This window comes from Catharus ustulatus, chromosome 20 (assembly GCF_009819885.2).
Source record: "Catharus ustulatus isolate bCatUst1 chromosome 20, bCatUst1.pri.v2, whole genome shotgun sequence".
NCBI classification, from domain to species: Eukaryota; Metazoa; Chordata; class Aves; order Passeriformes; family Turdidae; genus Catharus; species Catharus ustulatus.
This window is the reverse complement of record NC_046240.1, coordinates 6,192,960-6,205,673: the sequence shown is the minus strand read 5'-3', so window position 1 is coordinate 6,205,673 and position 12,714 is coordinate 6,192,960. Positions and strand designations below refer to the sequence as shown.

Below are 12,714 nucleotides of genomic sequence, written 5' to 3'. Positions count from 1 at the left end.
TTTTCACAGGAAATTGAAAAGTTCATTAAGTACTTCCACTTTTTTAATTAACAGTGAAGAATTTCTTAGGTTAAGGATCTAAAGGAGATTGCTACTAATGCACTTCAACCCTCTGAAATATTGTCTATAATTAAGAAGAATATCAAGAAAGTTACCTTGACATCATTCCACAAAAGAGTATTAGGTAACTACAATTTCTGTGGACTGAAAGTTGAATTTATCTATGTCCCTTTAAATTTAGCTATTATAATCTAGCAGAATGAATCCATTTGTAGGAGCCTCATTTTCCAAGAAAACAAATTGTGCATTTGCACCTCCATTATCAGGTCTCTATTTACAGTCTGTAAAACAAGCTTGATTATTGCTCAGAAATCAATAAAATTGATGCTTCCTATTTTCAACATTTTAATTCCTCACTACCTTGGAAACTTATCAGTATGTCAAATATATCCACACTTCTGGCTCTAGCAGTAGACTTGATTAAAAGCTAAAAAAGTTGATGTCTATCTATTTCATGGTCACATCTTGCAGGACATTTACAGTAATTTCACAATTATAAGCCGCACCTGATTATAAATGGCACGTCCGGGTGTCAGCGACTGCCTTGGGTTACAATACAGAGTGTGATAAAAGGTATCTATTCTATCACCATCTGTTGAGGGTGGGGGCAGTGATCCTGATCTCTGTGGGAGATATTCTGCTAATGGGCCATCCATTGAAACCAGGCAGGGCATTGTTCTTTATCTTTTCACAACCCATCCTTCCTCCAGCCAGTCATTTTCTGCTCATGGCCATTGAGTCCCACTGTGGGACTGATAAAATTACTGCATCCCATTGGGAGTTGCTCCATCCAGGGGGAAGAGCCCAACATTTCTTACCAAGACAAAACCAGAGGTTTTGGGACACTAAGGGAGCCCCTTTCTCCACTGGACTCCAGAGGAAAACCGGATTTCTCCACATCACCACTGGAGCTCCGGAGGGAAACTGCACCTTGTACAGGAGCACTGCTCCAACTGAGCCACATCTGTCACTGCAGGAGGATGCAGCCACCATGGAATGGGACTGCTGCCAACACCCTGCCTGACGGGTGTCAGGTTGTACTCTGACTGTGTCAGGGTTTGGGGTTTGTTTCTTTGTAGTACTGTATTTCTATTTTAATTTCCCTAGTAAAGAACTGTTATTCCTAATTCCCATATCTTTGCCTGAGAGCCCCTTGATTTCAAAATTCTAATAATTTGGAGGGAGGGGGTTTACATTCTCCATTTCAAAGAGAAGCTCCTGCCTTTCTCAGCAGACACCTGTCCTCCAAACTAAAACAGCAACTTTTTGTTCTCTGTCCATATATAAGCCGCACCTGATTATAAGCTGCACTTTGGGTTCGGACCAAAATTTTAGTCAAAATGGTGTGGTTTATAATTGTGAAATTACTGTAAACAATGCTTTGTTCATATAAACACACAGCTACTTCAGGCATTTCCATTTCCCCCCGCATCAACACTGCTTTTCCTAAAAAGAAAAGGAACAATTGCAATAGTCACCACACATTTTCCAGGTACCTGAACAAAGAAGTAGAGAATTGCCAGGGGGACTATAACCACGGCGAAGAGCGGGGTGCTGGCTATGATCACGATCATGGTGGACAGGGAGGTGAAGAAGGTGCCCAGGAACATGAGGATGGTGGGCGGGATGACCTCGTCGATGACGTAGATGTCCTTGGAGAAGCGGTTGATGATGCGCCCGGTCGGGGTGGTGTCGTAGAAGGACTGTGGGGTGTGGAATTTGTTCTCCAGCAGCGCAGCGTGGAGGGTCCTGGCAGCGCTGATGCCCCCCATGGCCAGGGTGAAGGAGGAGACCAGCACCAGGAGCCCTGGCAGGGGAGGAGCAGATGTGTTATCCGTGATGTCTGTGACCCTCAGCTCCCTGACCCTTGGCAGGTCCTGCTGTGCTCCAAGTTTTGCTTCACTTTATTCCCTACCCACCCTCTCTTCCTGTGCACATCAGCATTGCATCCACTGCTTCCTAAGGCACAGAACATCCATCCTGTCTGTGCAAAACAGACACACAACACAACAGACACACAATCTTCCTGCTGTTTTCCTCCATGAAGTCCCAATGCAACAACTTCACCCCAGTCCTTCATCCCCTTCTGCACTGAAGTTTTCATGTTTTCATGTTTTCTTTCCTTCTGCACTGAAGTTTTCATGTTTTCTTTCCAACTTGCCTCTCTCAACTTCCACATCACCTGTTCAACCCCTCCCAAGCACTTCACAATAAAATTAAAAGTGCTGGGCTGAGCTCAGACTGTTACATGAGTTCCCTTGCTTAGGACAGGAGTTGGGAATTCTCACAGAATCACTGATGGTTTGGTTTGGAAGGGGCCTTTAAGATCATGCAGTTCCAGCCTCACCATTATCCCAGGCTGCTCAGAGCTACATCCAGCCTGGCCTTGGACACTCCCAGGGATGGGGCAGCCACAGCTTCTCTGGGCACGCTGTGCCAGGACCTCCCCTCCAGCACAGTAAATAATTCCTTCCTAAAGCATCACCTGAACCCACCATTCTTTTGGACCACTAGTAACCAGTGCCACATTTTTCTGACCTCATACTTCATTCCCAAAAACTGGGGATTGATGATTTCACCTGTCCTCACCTTGCAGGAGGCCCAGGGCAGCGTAGACCCCGATCCTCATGCCTGTGTTGTGCTGAGTCCCGTTCACCACGGGCTCGTTGGTCCAGTCACTGAGCCACACGTTGGCCCCGATGGCAGCAGCGTTTTGGCAGCAGTACAGGAAACAGATCACCAAGGAAATGACAGGCCCCACAGCCTTCATGTACTGCCAGAACACTGTGAGCTTTACCTGCAAAATCACACACCAAAGCTGGTTTGCACAACCCACACGAGAAGGAGCTTAGAGAGAATTATGAGATAGAAAAATTCCTTGTGAGAGGAACTGCTGACAAAACTTTAACACACTCTGACACCAGCCTAACTCAAAACTGCCTGAACTCCTAAACACCACAGAGAGCCTGAGCTCCCTGTCAGGGTGACGGCTTTCAAAACAAGTCAGGAACCTCTCTGAAATACTCTTTTCCTCCATGTTGAGGATCTGTATTTCCTTATTTTGTGGGGTTTTAGTTTTTAAGACTATGCCAGAGGGAGGAGAAAAAAAAATAAAAAGAGAAGAAAGAAGCCAGATCAAATAGCAGCAAAAGATGGGTAATAAGAATAGGAGCCAAGACTTTCAGGCAGAAGAAGCAACTTGGCAGGAATATCATACTCAACACTACTTTAAATGGCCTATTTAAGGAAAAGTGTTGAACATGCCTCCACTCTGTCTTCACAGCAACCTAAATGAGGTACCAAATGCTAATGCACCCCAAAAAGAACACAAACAGATGATGTTTATGGCAATAAGTAAAGGCGCTGTCTCTAAGTGCAAAAAGGCAGAGAAGCAAAAAGAGACAGAGACTCAGGACAAAACCCAGTCCTTAGAAAACAGTGTAAGAAGGAATAATTAAAAGAGTAAGTGTTGTTGATTAGGGACTTTGAAGGCTAAAACAATCCACAGAAAAAGCTGTGCCATGGACCATGTACTTCAGACTAAACAGGACACACTGATCCTTCTGAAGTGGAGGGAAGGGTCTTTTTTTGAATCAAACCTCCCTGCTCCTCTTCCATCTGCTGCTCCTCTCTGTTTCTTTCTTTAACTTTTGTGCTCCCATCTTCTCTTTATTTTCTTGTTTCCATCTTTCTCCCTGGCCCTACTCAGGAGAAACACAGTCCTTTTGTACCTACCAGCACAAAGTTCTCTGGTGCTGGCTTGGCAGGTACTCAGGCAGCACAGCCCCACTGGCACCCAGAGGCAGCTGGTTCCTGTAACCCAGCACTGCAGCTGGTTCCTGTAACCCAGCACTGCAGCTGGATTAATGTAACCCAGCACTGCAGCTGGTTCCTGTAACCCAGCACTGCAGCTGGATTCAGCAGCAGCCAAACAGTTTAAAATCCAGCAGTGCTGAGAGCTCTGTGAGACAAAGGCAGGGCTGATGGAGTGCAGGGCTCTGCAGTATCAGGTGACTGTGGAGGGAGCTGGAAGAGATTTTTTTTTTGTTCTCCTAAGAATACAGGGCTAGCTAGGTGCCAAAACCTCTGCCAAAATCCCTAACATGAATGAGCAGTGGCCACCAGATTAAAGCCTAAAGCCTGCAGTTGTGATTTATACAACACATTTAATAGAGCTGGATCAAATGTTAAAATAAAAGGGATTTTTTTTTTTTCAAACAGAAAAAAAAGGTCGAAAAGGGGAGGGGGGAATCAAACCATACCGTGCCTGTTTCAGTGGTTTCAGCCTGAATAAGTTTCTCATTAGCATTTTTTCTTGGAGCAGGAGGCTCTGCTGGCTTCTTCTCACAGACTCTTCGTTTCGTTGACATTTTGTTGGGACATTCTCCTCCCTCAGAAGACACTACACTAAGTTGCCTAGTTACAACAAAAGAGTCATTAGGAGGAAAAGGCATATTGTGGCAGTGCTAAGGCAAGGCTGGGATGTAGTGAACTGGATTTATCCCCAGCTCTTGCACTGAGTTCCCATGCCAGCCTCACTCACAGCTCTGAGTGCTTCCAGCACCTCTCTGCAGGTTCAGGGATGCCAGAAATGCAGGATCTAAGAAAGGCTATGGCACAGCCTGAGCTCTTTGGGAAAGGCCTTTAGGGGCTTCATGGCAAGGCAGACATTGCAAAGCAAACCCTGAGCTTCTCTGTTTTTATATCAGCAGTAGCTGGACTGCACCTGTGGGTATGATTATAGGAACCTTCCCAGATTTCCAAGGCTCCCAGAGGAAAGGTGCAGTGCTAGGGGTTTATTTATCACACATCTGCCAGCAGTTTACTGCTGTGTGGGTAAATACACACAGTGGTGTTACCAGAGAACCAGAGAGCTGCTTTTAGTTATTGGTTCAGTCCAGACTGAAAAGACTGAAGGGATAGATGTTTGAACTTTGTGTGTTCACATTTATTTTTAAAAGGATAATAAACCAATTTGTTTATGAGAGGAAATTGAGAAAACTGAAGCCCAGATGGAGAAGCAGCATGTGATTGACATCTAAAAGATGTTTTTTTACCCCAGACACAGACTAGGAATGACAGGACCTCGTGTTTACCTCAGGAACTGTTTGCGGACCTCGTTTGTCACGGGCTCGTTGTCAGCCAGGTCTGTGTGGATGCTCAGGGTGTCCTCAGCCAGCAGCACCTCTTCCTCCTCCAGCACTGCAAGACAAGATCACACCTCCATTTTCTGCCACAGAAAAGCACAGAGAGCACAGAGAAAGGTGGCTATACAATGGAAGAGCCATGAGAAACAAGAAAGGAAAATCATAGCGTATAAGCTCCCTCCAGCTTTGCTTATATCCCTTCTGTGCATCACTTCCAACAAAACTGCAAAGATCTTGTGAGGCAGTTGGCTGCCAAATGCATTTTTATCACATCCTTTAATCTAATCCATCAGAATGCCAGGCAATAATGTTAGAGTTGGGCTGAATTCACTCATAGGGCACATCAGGAGTCCTGCAAGTCTCTGCCCTGGCTGGAAGGTGCTGTGCATGTTCCTCTGCCTGGCTGGAGAGCAGCAGTGCTGCATTAACTGAGTGTGGGAACACTGTCACACAGAGCAAACATCCACCAGAATGCTTTTATCTTGCATCATTTTGTCAGAATCAAACCAAGCTGAAAAGCAACCCAAGATTAAAATGTCATTTGAACTTTGCTACGTGAAAAACACCCCAACCACATATAAAGAAAAAACACACCAGACACTGGGTAGCCCCTTTGACAGCAAGCCCAGTTTGTTCTTGGCTACTGTGTCTTCCTGCTGAGCTTGACCTTTCTAATTGTAAAATGAATTCCCAAGTTTAAAATAATTCCTAAGACAATAATTGCTTTTTTTTTTTTTCTAGGACAAACCACACGAAATTTTGGAAGAAATTTGTGAAAAGATTTCTCAGTAATACAGACCTGGCCACAGACAATAATTTTCACAGTAGTACAGAAAGGCAAATGCCAGGTTGCCATGAAGAACCAGGGGACACTTTACAGAGAAAATATCTGTAATCTTGTTCACCAAAAAAGACATGTTTGAAGAAAAAACAATACTGTACTTGTTGGTTCATCCTCTTCTATGTTTTCATCCAGTGCATAATTCCGGAGGAATTCTGCAAAGGCCTTGTTTTGTTTCAGAAGCTCTTGGTAAGATCCCATCTCAGAGATTTGGCCATCCACCAGGACAATTATATGGTCAACCTGAGGCAGGAAGCTAATGCTGTGGGTCACCAGGATCCGGGTCTGGATAGGGAAAAGGAAAAAGCCACATATCCCTCATTGGCACTGTGGGGACTGACAGCACTCAGCAAGCTAAATACTACCACATTTCTGGGACAGGGAATGAATTATTGTGTCAAGGTAAAATACCCAGTGAAATAACACTGTCTACATTAGGGAAATCAGCTTGGAATTATGTACATGAACTCACTTTGCTCCTACTGCTAACAAAAACAGAGAGGAAAGTAAACACACTGAATTATCATTCCCTCCTTCCCTCATGCTGATTTGCTTTGCAGCCCTTCCCTTATGAGCCCCAAGCTGATCTGAGAAGATGGCAGCAGGAGTGGAAGGTGCAGCAAATCCACTGTAGTTTGTTTTTGCCAAAGTCCTTTTTGCCATCCATCTCTGCTGCAGTTCCCTGGCTGTGCTGCCTCTGGGAAGCAACAATTAACTCCACCAGCCTGTGCACGTTCTGCACATGCCTTCATTTTTGGAGCTCTCATAGAGGAGGGATTTTAAAAGACAGGGCAGGTTTCTGCCTCTACACGTTCTGAGCAGCCCACAGCATTCCTGGGCATGTGTGAGCAGCGTTTCAGAGCAGCCTGGCACCCACCCTGCCAGCTCCACACAGAAATTCAGCAACGAGCTGGGTGCTGAAACAGCCTGATCTCCTGAGATGCTGTGTGTTTTTAAGAGGATCTAAACCCCTAGCTTACCTTCCCCTTCAAGACCCCCTCTGGGCCAATGACTTTGTCAAAGATGTGCTTGGCCACGTGCGAGTCCACGGCGGACAGGGGATCGTCCAGCAGGAAGATCTCGGCGCTGCTGTACACGGCTCGGGCCAGGCTGACGCGCTGCCGCTGCCCCCCGGACAGGTTGATGCCCTGGGGGAGACAGGACAGAGCCAAACGTGTCACACACCAGCTCTGACCTCCCATGGCTCTCACCCAGCCCAGCACTCTGCTGCTGGAGGGAAGCAGGAGATGCTGAAGAGAATAACCCACCCAGAACAGCACAGGCTCTGCCTGCTCACCGCCAGGCTTTCCATCCAGCAAACTGGAGATGGAGTCTCTTTTTAATAAACTCCTAGAGGGAGCTGTTAAAACACAAAATTATAAAAGTGGAACCAGGATATGAAATGCAAATTTCAAAGTAGGGCTGTGGCAGCTGGAACATCTTCCTCATCTTTCATTTTACACACAAATCTCCATCTCCAAACCACTTCATGAAATCTAGCTCAAACTTAGTGGGCTATGAAAAAAGAGTATCTTTACTGGTAAACATAGATATAAATGTTTCTCATTTTAATGGGATGATCATATAATTTTTTTTTTTTTTACTTGAAGCACAACCATATTTCCCTCCCTTTTTATCCCTTTCCCTCCCTTTTTATCCCTCCAGGAAAAGGAAGGCCTTCAGTGATTCTGGACAGATGCACTTTTACAATTCATGACAAATAGAGGGTGCTGTGATCTTCCAGGGCTGGATGTGGAATTCTGCATCACAATACACACACAAGCCTAAACTAAAGAAAAAGTTCAAGTCAAGTGCTTTCCAGAGAATTGCCCTGTATATTTTGGTGTTGATTCTAGCATTGTGAAGATCAAATCAAGTGCTGACTTCACAGTATTCTCTCTTTAGCTAGAGCAGGTCTGACTTGAGAAAAATAAAAATCCACCTAAAAAAATTACCTTCTCTCCTATCTCAGTTTGATCTCCTCCTGGCAGCACCTCCAGGTCAGTTTTTAAAGCACAGACCTCCAGGGCATTTTGGTATTTTTCCTCATTAAGAGCTTGGCCAAACAAAATGTTATCTTTCAGCGTGGCATTCTGGATCCAGGCTTGTTGAGGCACATAAGCAACAGAACCCTAGAAAAAGGACAGAGAGATAGAGAAAAACTCTGACTCATAGTAAGCAGGAATTCATGCTCAGAGTTAGATCTTCAGCACATCTATGGCTCCTGGTTCCTATACATTCACATTATATGCTTGTGTACCATGGATCAAATCAGGAAAGTTATTTCATATAAACATCCAGCCAAGCTGCCAGAGGAGCAACTAGAATTCCCTCTGGAGCCTGAGGGAGGCATAAGCAGCACATTTCCCTGCCATCATTAAATGGTTCCATAGAAAACACCAACCTTCACAGCCACTTCTCCTTCCAGCTTTTCCATCTCACCCAGCAGAGCAGACACCAGGGAAGACTTTCCACAGCCAACGTGGCCAACAATGGCAACCAAAGAACCACTGGGGACCAACATATTTATACTGTGGAGGAAACAGGCTGGAAATTAATTAAACATTAGTTTACTAAAGACATCAGAGGTCTTTAAACCAGGGCTGAAATACACAGTCACAGCCTGACTGCATAGAATACACAAAGCTTGGTCACTGATTTTCTCTTCCCTTTCTTGCATAAATCAACTGCAACCAGAATTTGAGGAGCAAATGAAAACCCAGCATAATTTATCCTGCTGGTTGCTAAAGAGGTAGGATTATTAACAAGCCTTCTAAGACTCTTTGCTGAGTTGTATCAATCCATCAGCAAGTCAAATTGGGTTAACAAGCATTTTGAAAGTAGACAATATTCCAGAAGTATTTTGGGGTTTGATTTTAAAACCAAAAGCAATTGTATGAAAGTAATGAGTGAATACATCCCATCTAAAAATGCTCAGACCACTTTAGAACTGTATTTCCTGTGCTGGTAAATAGGGTTCATAATGACACAAGAAAAACAGGACTTCCCCAATTAAAATCCTTTATTGTTTTCCCCACTGTGTTCTTAAAGGCATTACTTTAGGTCCTGAAGGCAAAATGATACAAAAATGACTGATGGATGCAGTCTCTGCTGCCAAAGTCTCTGCTGCTTTTCACTAATGAAATCAAGCCAAATTTCTATTTACATAGATCCTGAGGCATAACAGAAGGTATATATGCTTCCAGGCAAATTTTGTTTCTCTTCATTCAAATAAGCAAATGTGCAAAACATTCACCCCCACAGTCTGGAAATGGCCTTTCCACTGCCACAGGGGTGAGTCAAGGAAGAGACCACTGCTGGCACACCTAGATCCAAACACAGACACCTCAGCTGTCCTCAAAACCCATCAGATCAATCTGATTTGACAACACTCCAGTTAAAAAATGTCTATTTAAGGAATTTATGGAGTCTGCCTTTCAACAGGCAGCTATTTAATGCTGGTTGGTGTGGAGTTAAAGCCTTACAGCCCTGTTGTATAAAACCTAAAGACCACAAGGCACAAGCTCCATGTTTTAAAGGCAGAAGAGATGCTGACAGGTGATGAATGCTTTTTATCAGACACCTTTTTTATCAAACAAGCCTCCCAAGAGCCAGAGACCAGGCAGATGTTGTATTGCAACTGCACAAAGGATTCTTACGCTTTCAGTGTTGGCTTAAGCTCCTTTCCCCAGCTGAACGTGGCATTTCTTACACTGATGGCAGTGCCTGTGTGGCAAAAACACAACAACAGAGGGGCAGGAAATGTGTTACTCACAACAGCACAACTGAGAGCGGGCTGACAGAGGGATCTTTATTTACACACACTGCATTTCCCTTTTCTGCTGGCACGGGAAGCACAGGCTCGTGCCTGTGGGTCACAAGACAAGCTTGTTCAGAGGGAAAATAACTGAAAATAACTCCAACTTCAGCTACAGACTGTGACCTGACAGATGCAGGGAGCTGAGAAATGCCCTGCCTCACCCTGCCCTGCTCCCAACACGTGCTGTGCAGCATCAGCACAGCTTCACTTCAGAAACTCATTTCAGATCAGGAGAGGTCACTGCTTGCTGCTGACTTTGATGCATCAGATTTGACACTCTGCAGCTTTTTGCTTGCCACACCTGGCTCACTCAGTTGTTTGGGGATATTGTTTGGAAGTGAAGTAATCAAAACTGTTCACAAAGCATTTGTGCAGAGTGAAAGGTTTCAACAAGCCTTGCTGTCCACAGTCAGTGGATGCACTCTCTGTTCAGTGCTGTTAGCATCTGCTACTTTGCAGATGCAAACTCAGGCCCAAACTGCTCAAAAATAGGACCAGAAACTTCTCTGATTTCCACATAGCCTGAACATCAAACACTTTTCAGAGCAGCAGCTCCTTCCTTTTTTTTAACCCAAGATTAGCACTGTTATTTCCTTTTTCCCTTTTTTCATAGCTCAACCAGTCCAAAAGAGCATGTCTGCTGCATTTGCATAGTTTAGAAAAACAACATCTTTACCTGGTGCAATCACTTTTGTTTCCACACAATTTGGATCAAGTTCATCATGACTCAGGAACTGCTGAATTCTCTTTAGGGAAACGCTTGTCTAAGAAAAGAATGTGGCATTATTTCATCATTCTTTTAATGAGGCCTTAGTGCTCTCACTGCTGAAAAAGAAACATGCACAGTGCCTTGGCTTCCCCCCATGGGCTTCCTGAACAGTGCATCATTCCCTCCCTGCAAGGAGTCTTGTGCTGAGGTTCAAGCTTTTAGCTGTGAAATTTCTCCCACCAAGCTGAGTTTATCCAAGAGAAGCAAAATTCACACAGCCAGGTTTACCCAGAAGGCGCCAGGCTTTCCAGTGCAGGACAGCAGGGAAGAAAGGATGTTAAAAGGAAACAGCCAACAGGCATCTCTGCATTCCAGAAATCAAGATATGTTCTTTCTGTTCCAGTTTTTCAGAACAACCTGTGCTCCAGGCCCTCCTTACCTGTGCAAGGTTGCTGATGACTTGTGGAAGCATATTGAGGGGAAATTTCAATATATTGAACAAGGACAGGGAGACAAAAGCCTTTTCAGCATCCAGGACATTCTCCTCATCCACAGAGACATAGACAGCAAATGTTGTCAGTGCTACCTGAAAGCCAGAAAGGGATTTTACTGTGAGATGTCTGCTATATTCTGACATTTTAAAAGCACTCAATCCTGACAGGCATCTTGGAAATAAAAGTACAAACCACAAAATGGGGAAATTTCCTTCTTTTTGACCTTTTCAACAAGCTTTAAGAATGACAAGTCCTATGGACAACATGGTAGAGAAAAAGGGCACACAGAAAAAAAGAACTTTCAACTTTCCAGTGGCTACTTTCAGTTGAGCTAAGAGGTTCAAGAGATGAACTAGAGGATTTGGGTAAATAAAAAGGAAAAGCTGCTATTGGTCATGGTTTCTTCCAGCTCCACCCAAGCAAATTTTCCCAATGTAAACTGCAGGCTAAGCAAATGAGATTCAGTGGTCTAACAGAGAAGGAAGTGAAATCCAAGTTATTTGCTGGCTTGCTGTGTGACAGCTGTGGAAGAACCATCCTGTGCAGCAAACTCACAGTGAGCAGGAACAGGGATGGGCACAGAAGGTGCAGGGACTTTAAGGAACTACAAAAGGGGCAGAAACTCCAGGCTGTTCAGATGATTCCTACAGGGCTGGGCTTTGGAGCTCAAGAAAAGTTGGCTGGAAATAGTTTTGACTACAGACTTATCTGAATGGTTTTATTCACCAAAACCCTTTCTGCAAAAGGGATCACAGTCCAGTGAAGTGGAAAATAGAGGAAAAGACAAAATTGAGGAAAAAGCATTTCAGAGTTGGTAACATTATCATTTGGGCTTTAGTTTTCACATTAAATCAATCTCTTTTTCAAGCTGTAGAATAATTTAACAACTCTCTCCCTCACTAAAACAAGCAGAGCACATGAAGGTAGAAATAAGAGCAAAAGACAGACGTTGTCCTGACTGACTCAATTAAAGTTTCTTTTGCTATTTTGCTATTCATAGATCTCTGAGGTTTCAAATTTTAGTTTCAATTTGTTATGGGAAGTACTTTGAAGTGGTTGGAAATTCTCCTGTGACAGCTATTCCCAGCTTCCACGGGCATGCTTTATCACAAAATACTTTAATACCGATTAACACAAGGGCTCTCGAGAACGGGGAACTCTGTATCAAAGCATGTGAATAATTTCTTCAAAAACTTTACATTTCATTCCTATGTACATTAGCAAGCAGAAAGCCTCACATTTCTCCTTCAAGGGTGCACTTGTAGAGCTTAGAGAGCCATGCAAATTTAATTTACCAGGAAGGGCGCGCTGATCCAGGCGAAGGTGGACACAGAGTTGAGATAGGCAGCTTTTCTCAAAACTCTCAGCTCATTCTTCCGTATCTCCAGGACCTTTTCTGAAAAGGATGGCTCCCAAGCATAGAGCTTGAGCACCTTGATGCCCCCCAGGATCTCGTTCATCAGTTTGATGCGCGAGTCTTTGTAGCGCATTTGCTCCACCTGGGAATTGGCAAACACAGGAGAGAGACCCAGCCAGGGCTGCAGCACAGCTCTGTGTGTGCCTCACAGCTGGGCTGGCCCTCAGGCTGCTCATCAACAGCATGCAGAAGGTAATTACAGAAAGCCAGACTGTTATCTGCTTAT

The 12,714-nt window shown here is 44.4% G+C and overlaps 1 protein-coding gene across 1 annotated transcript in view; it reads right to left on the bottom strand.

Moving 5' to 3' along the window:
• The window catches only part of ABCC3 (ATP binding cassette subfamily C member 3), a 48,200-nt gene that overhangs the window by 6,237 nt on the left and 29,249 nt on the right, over positions 1-12,714 (bottom strand). The window contains 12 exon segments of the mRNA XM_033076950.1: positions 1,557-1,867; positions 2,650-2,857; positions 4,323-4,476; positions 5,157-5,262; positions 6,150-6,333; positions 7,029-7,196; positions 8,004-8,180; positions 8,453-8,579; positions 9,708-9,774; positions 10,545-10,632; positions 11,017-11,163; positions 12,367-12,570. Of these exon segments, the coding sequence (XP_032932841.1) occupies positions 1,557-1,867; positions 2,650-2,857; positions 4,323-4,476; positions 5,157-5,262; positions 6,150-6,333; positions 7,029-7,196; positions 8,004-8,180; positions 8,453-8,579; positions 9,708-9,774; positions 10,545-10,632; positions 11,017-11,163; positions 12,367-12,570 (1,941 nt within the window).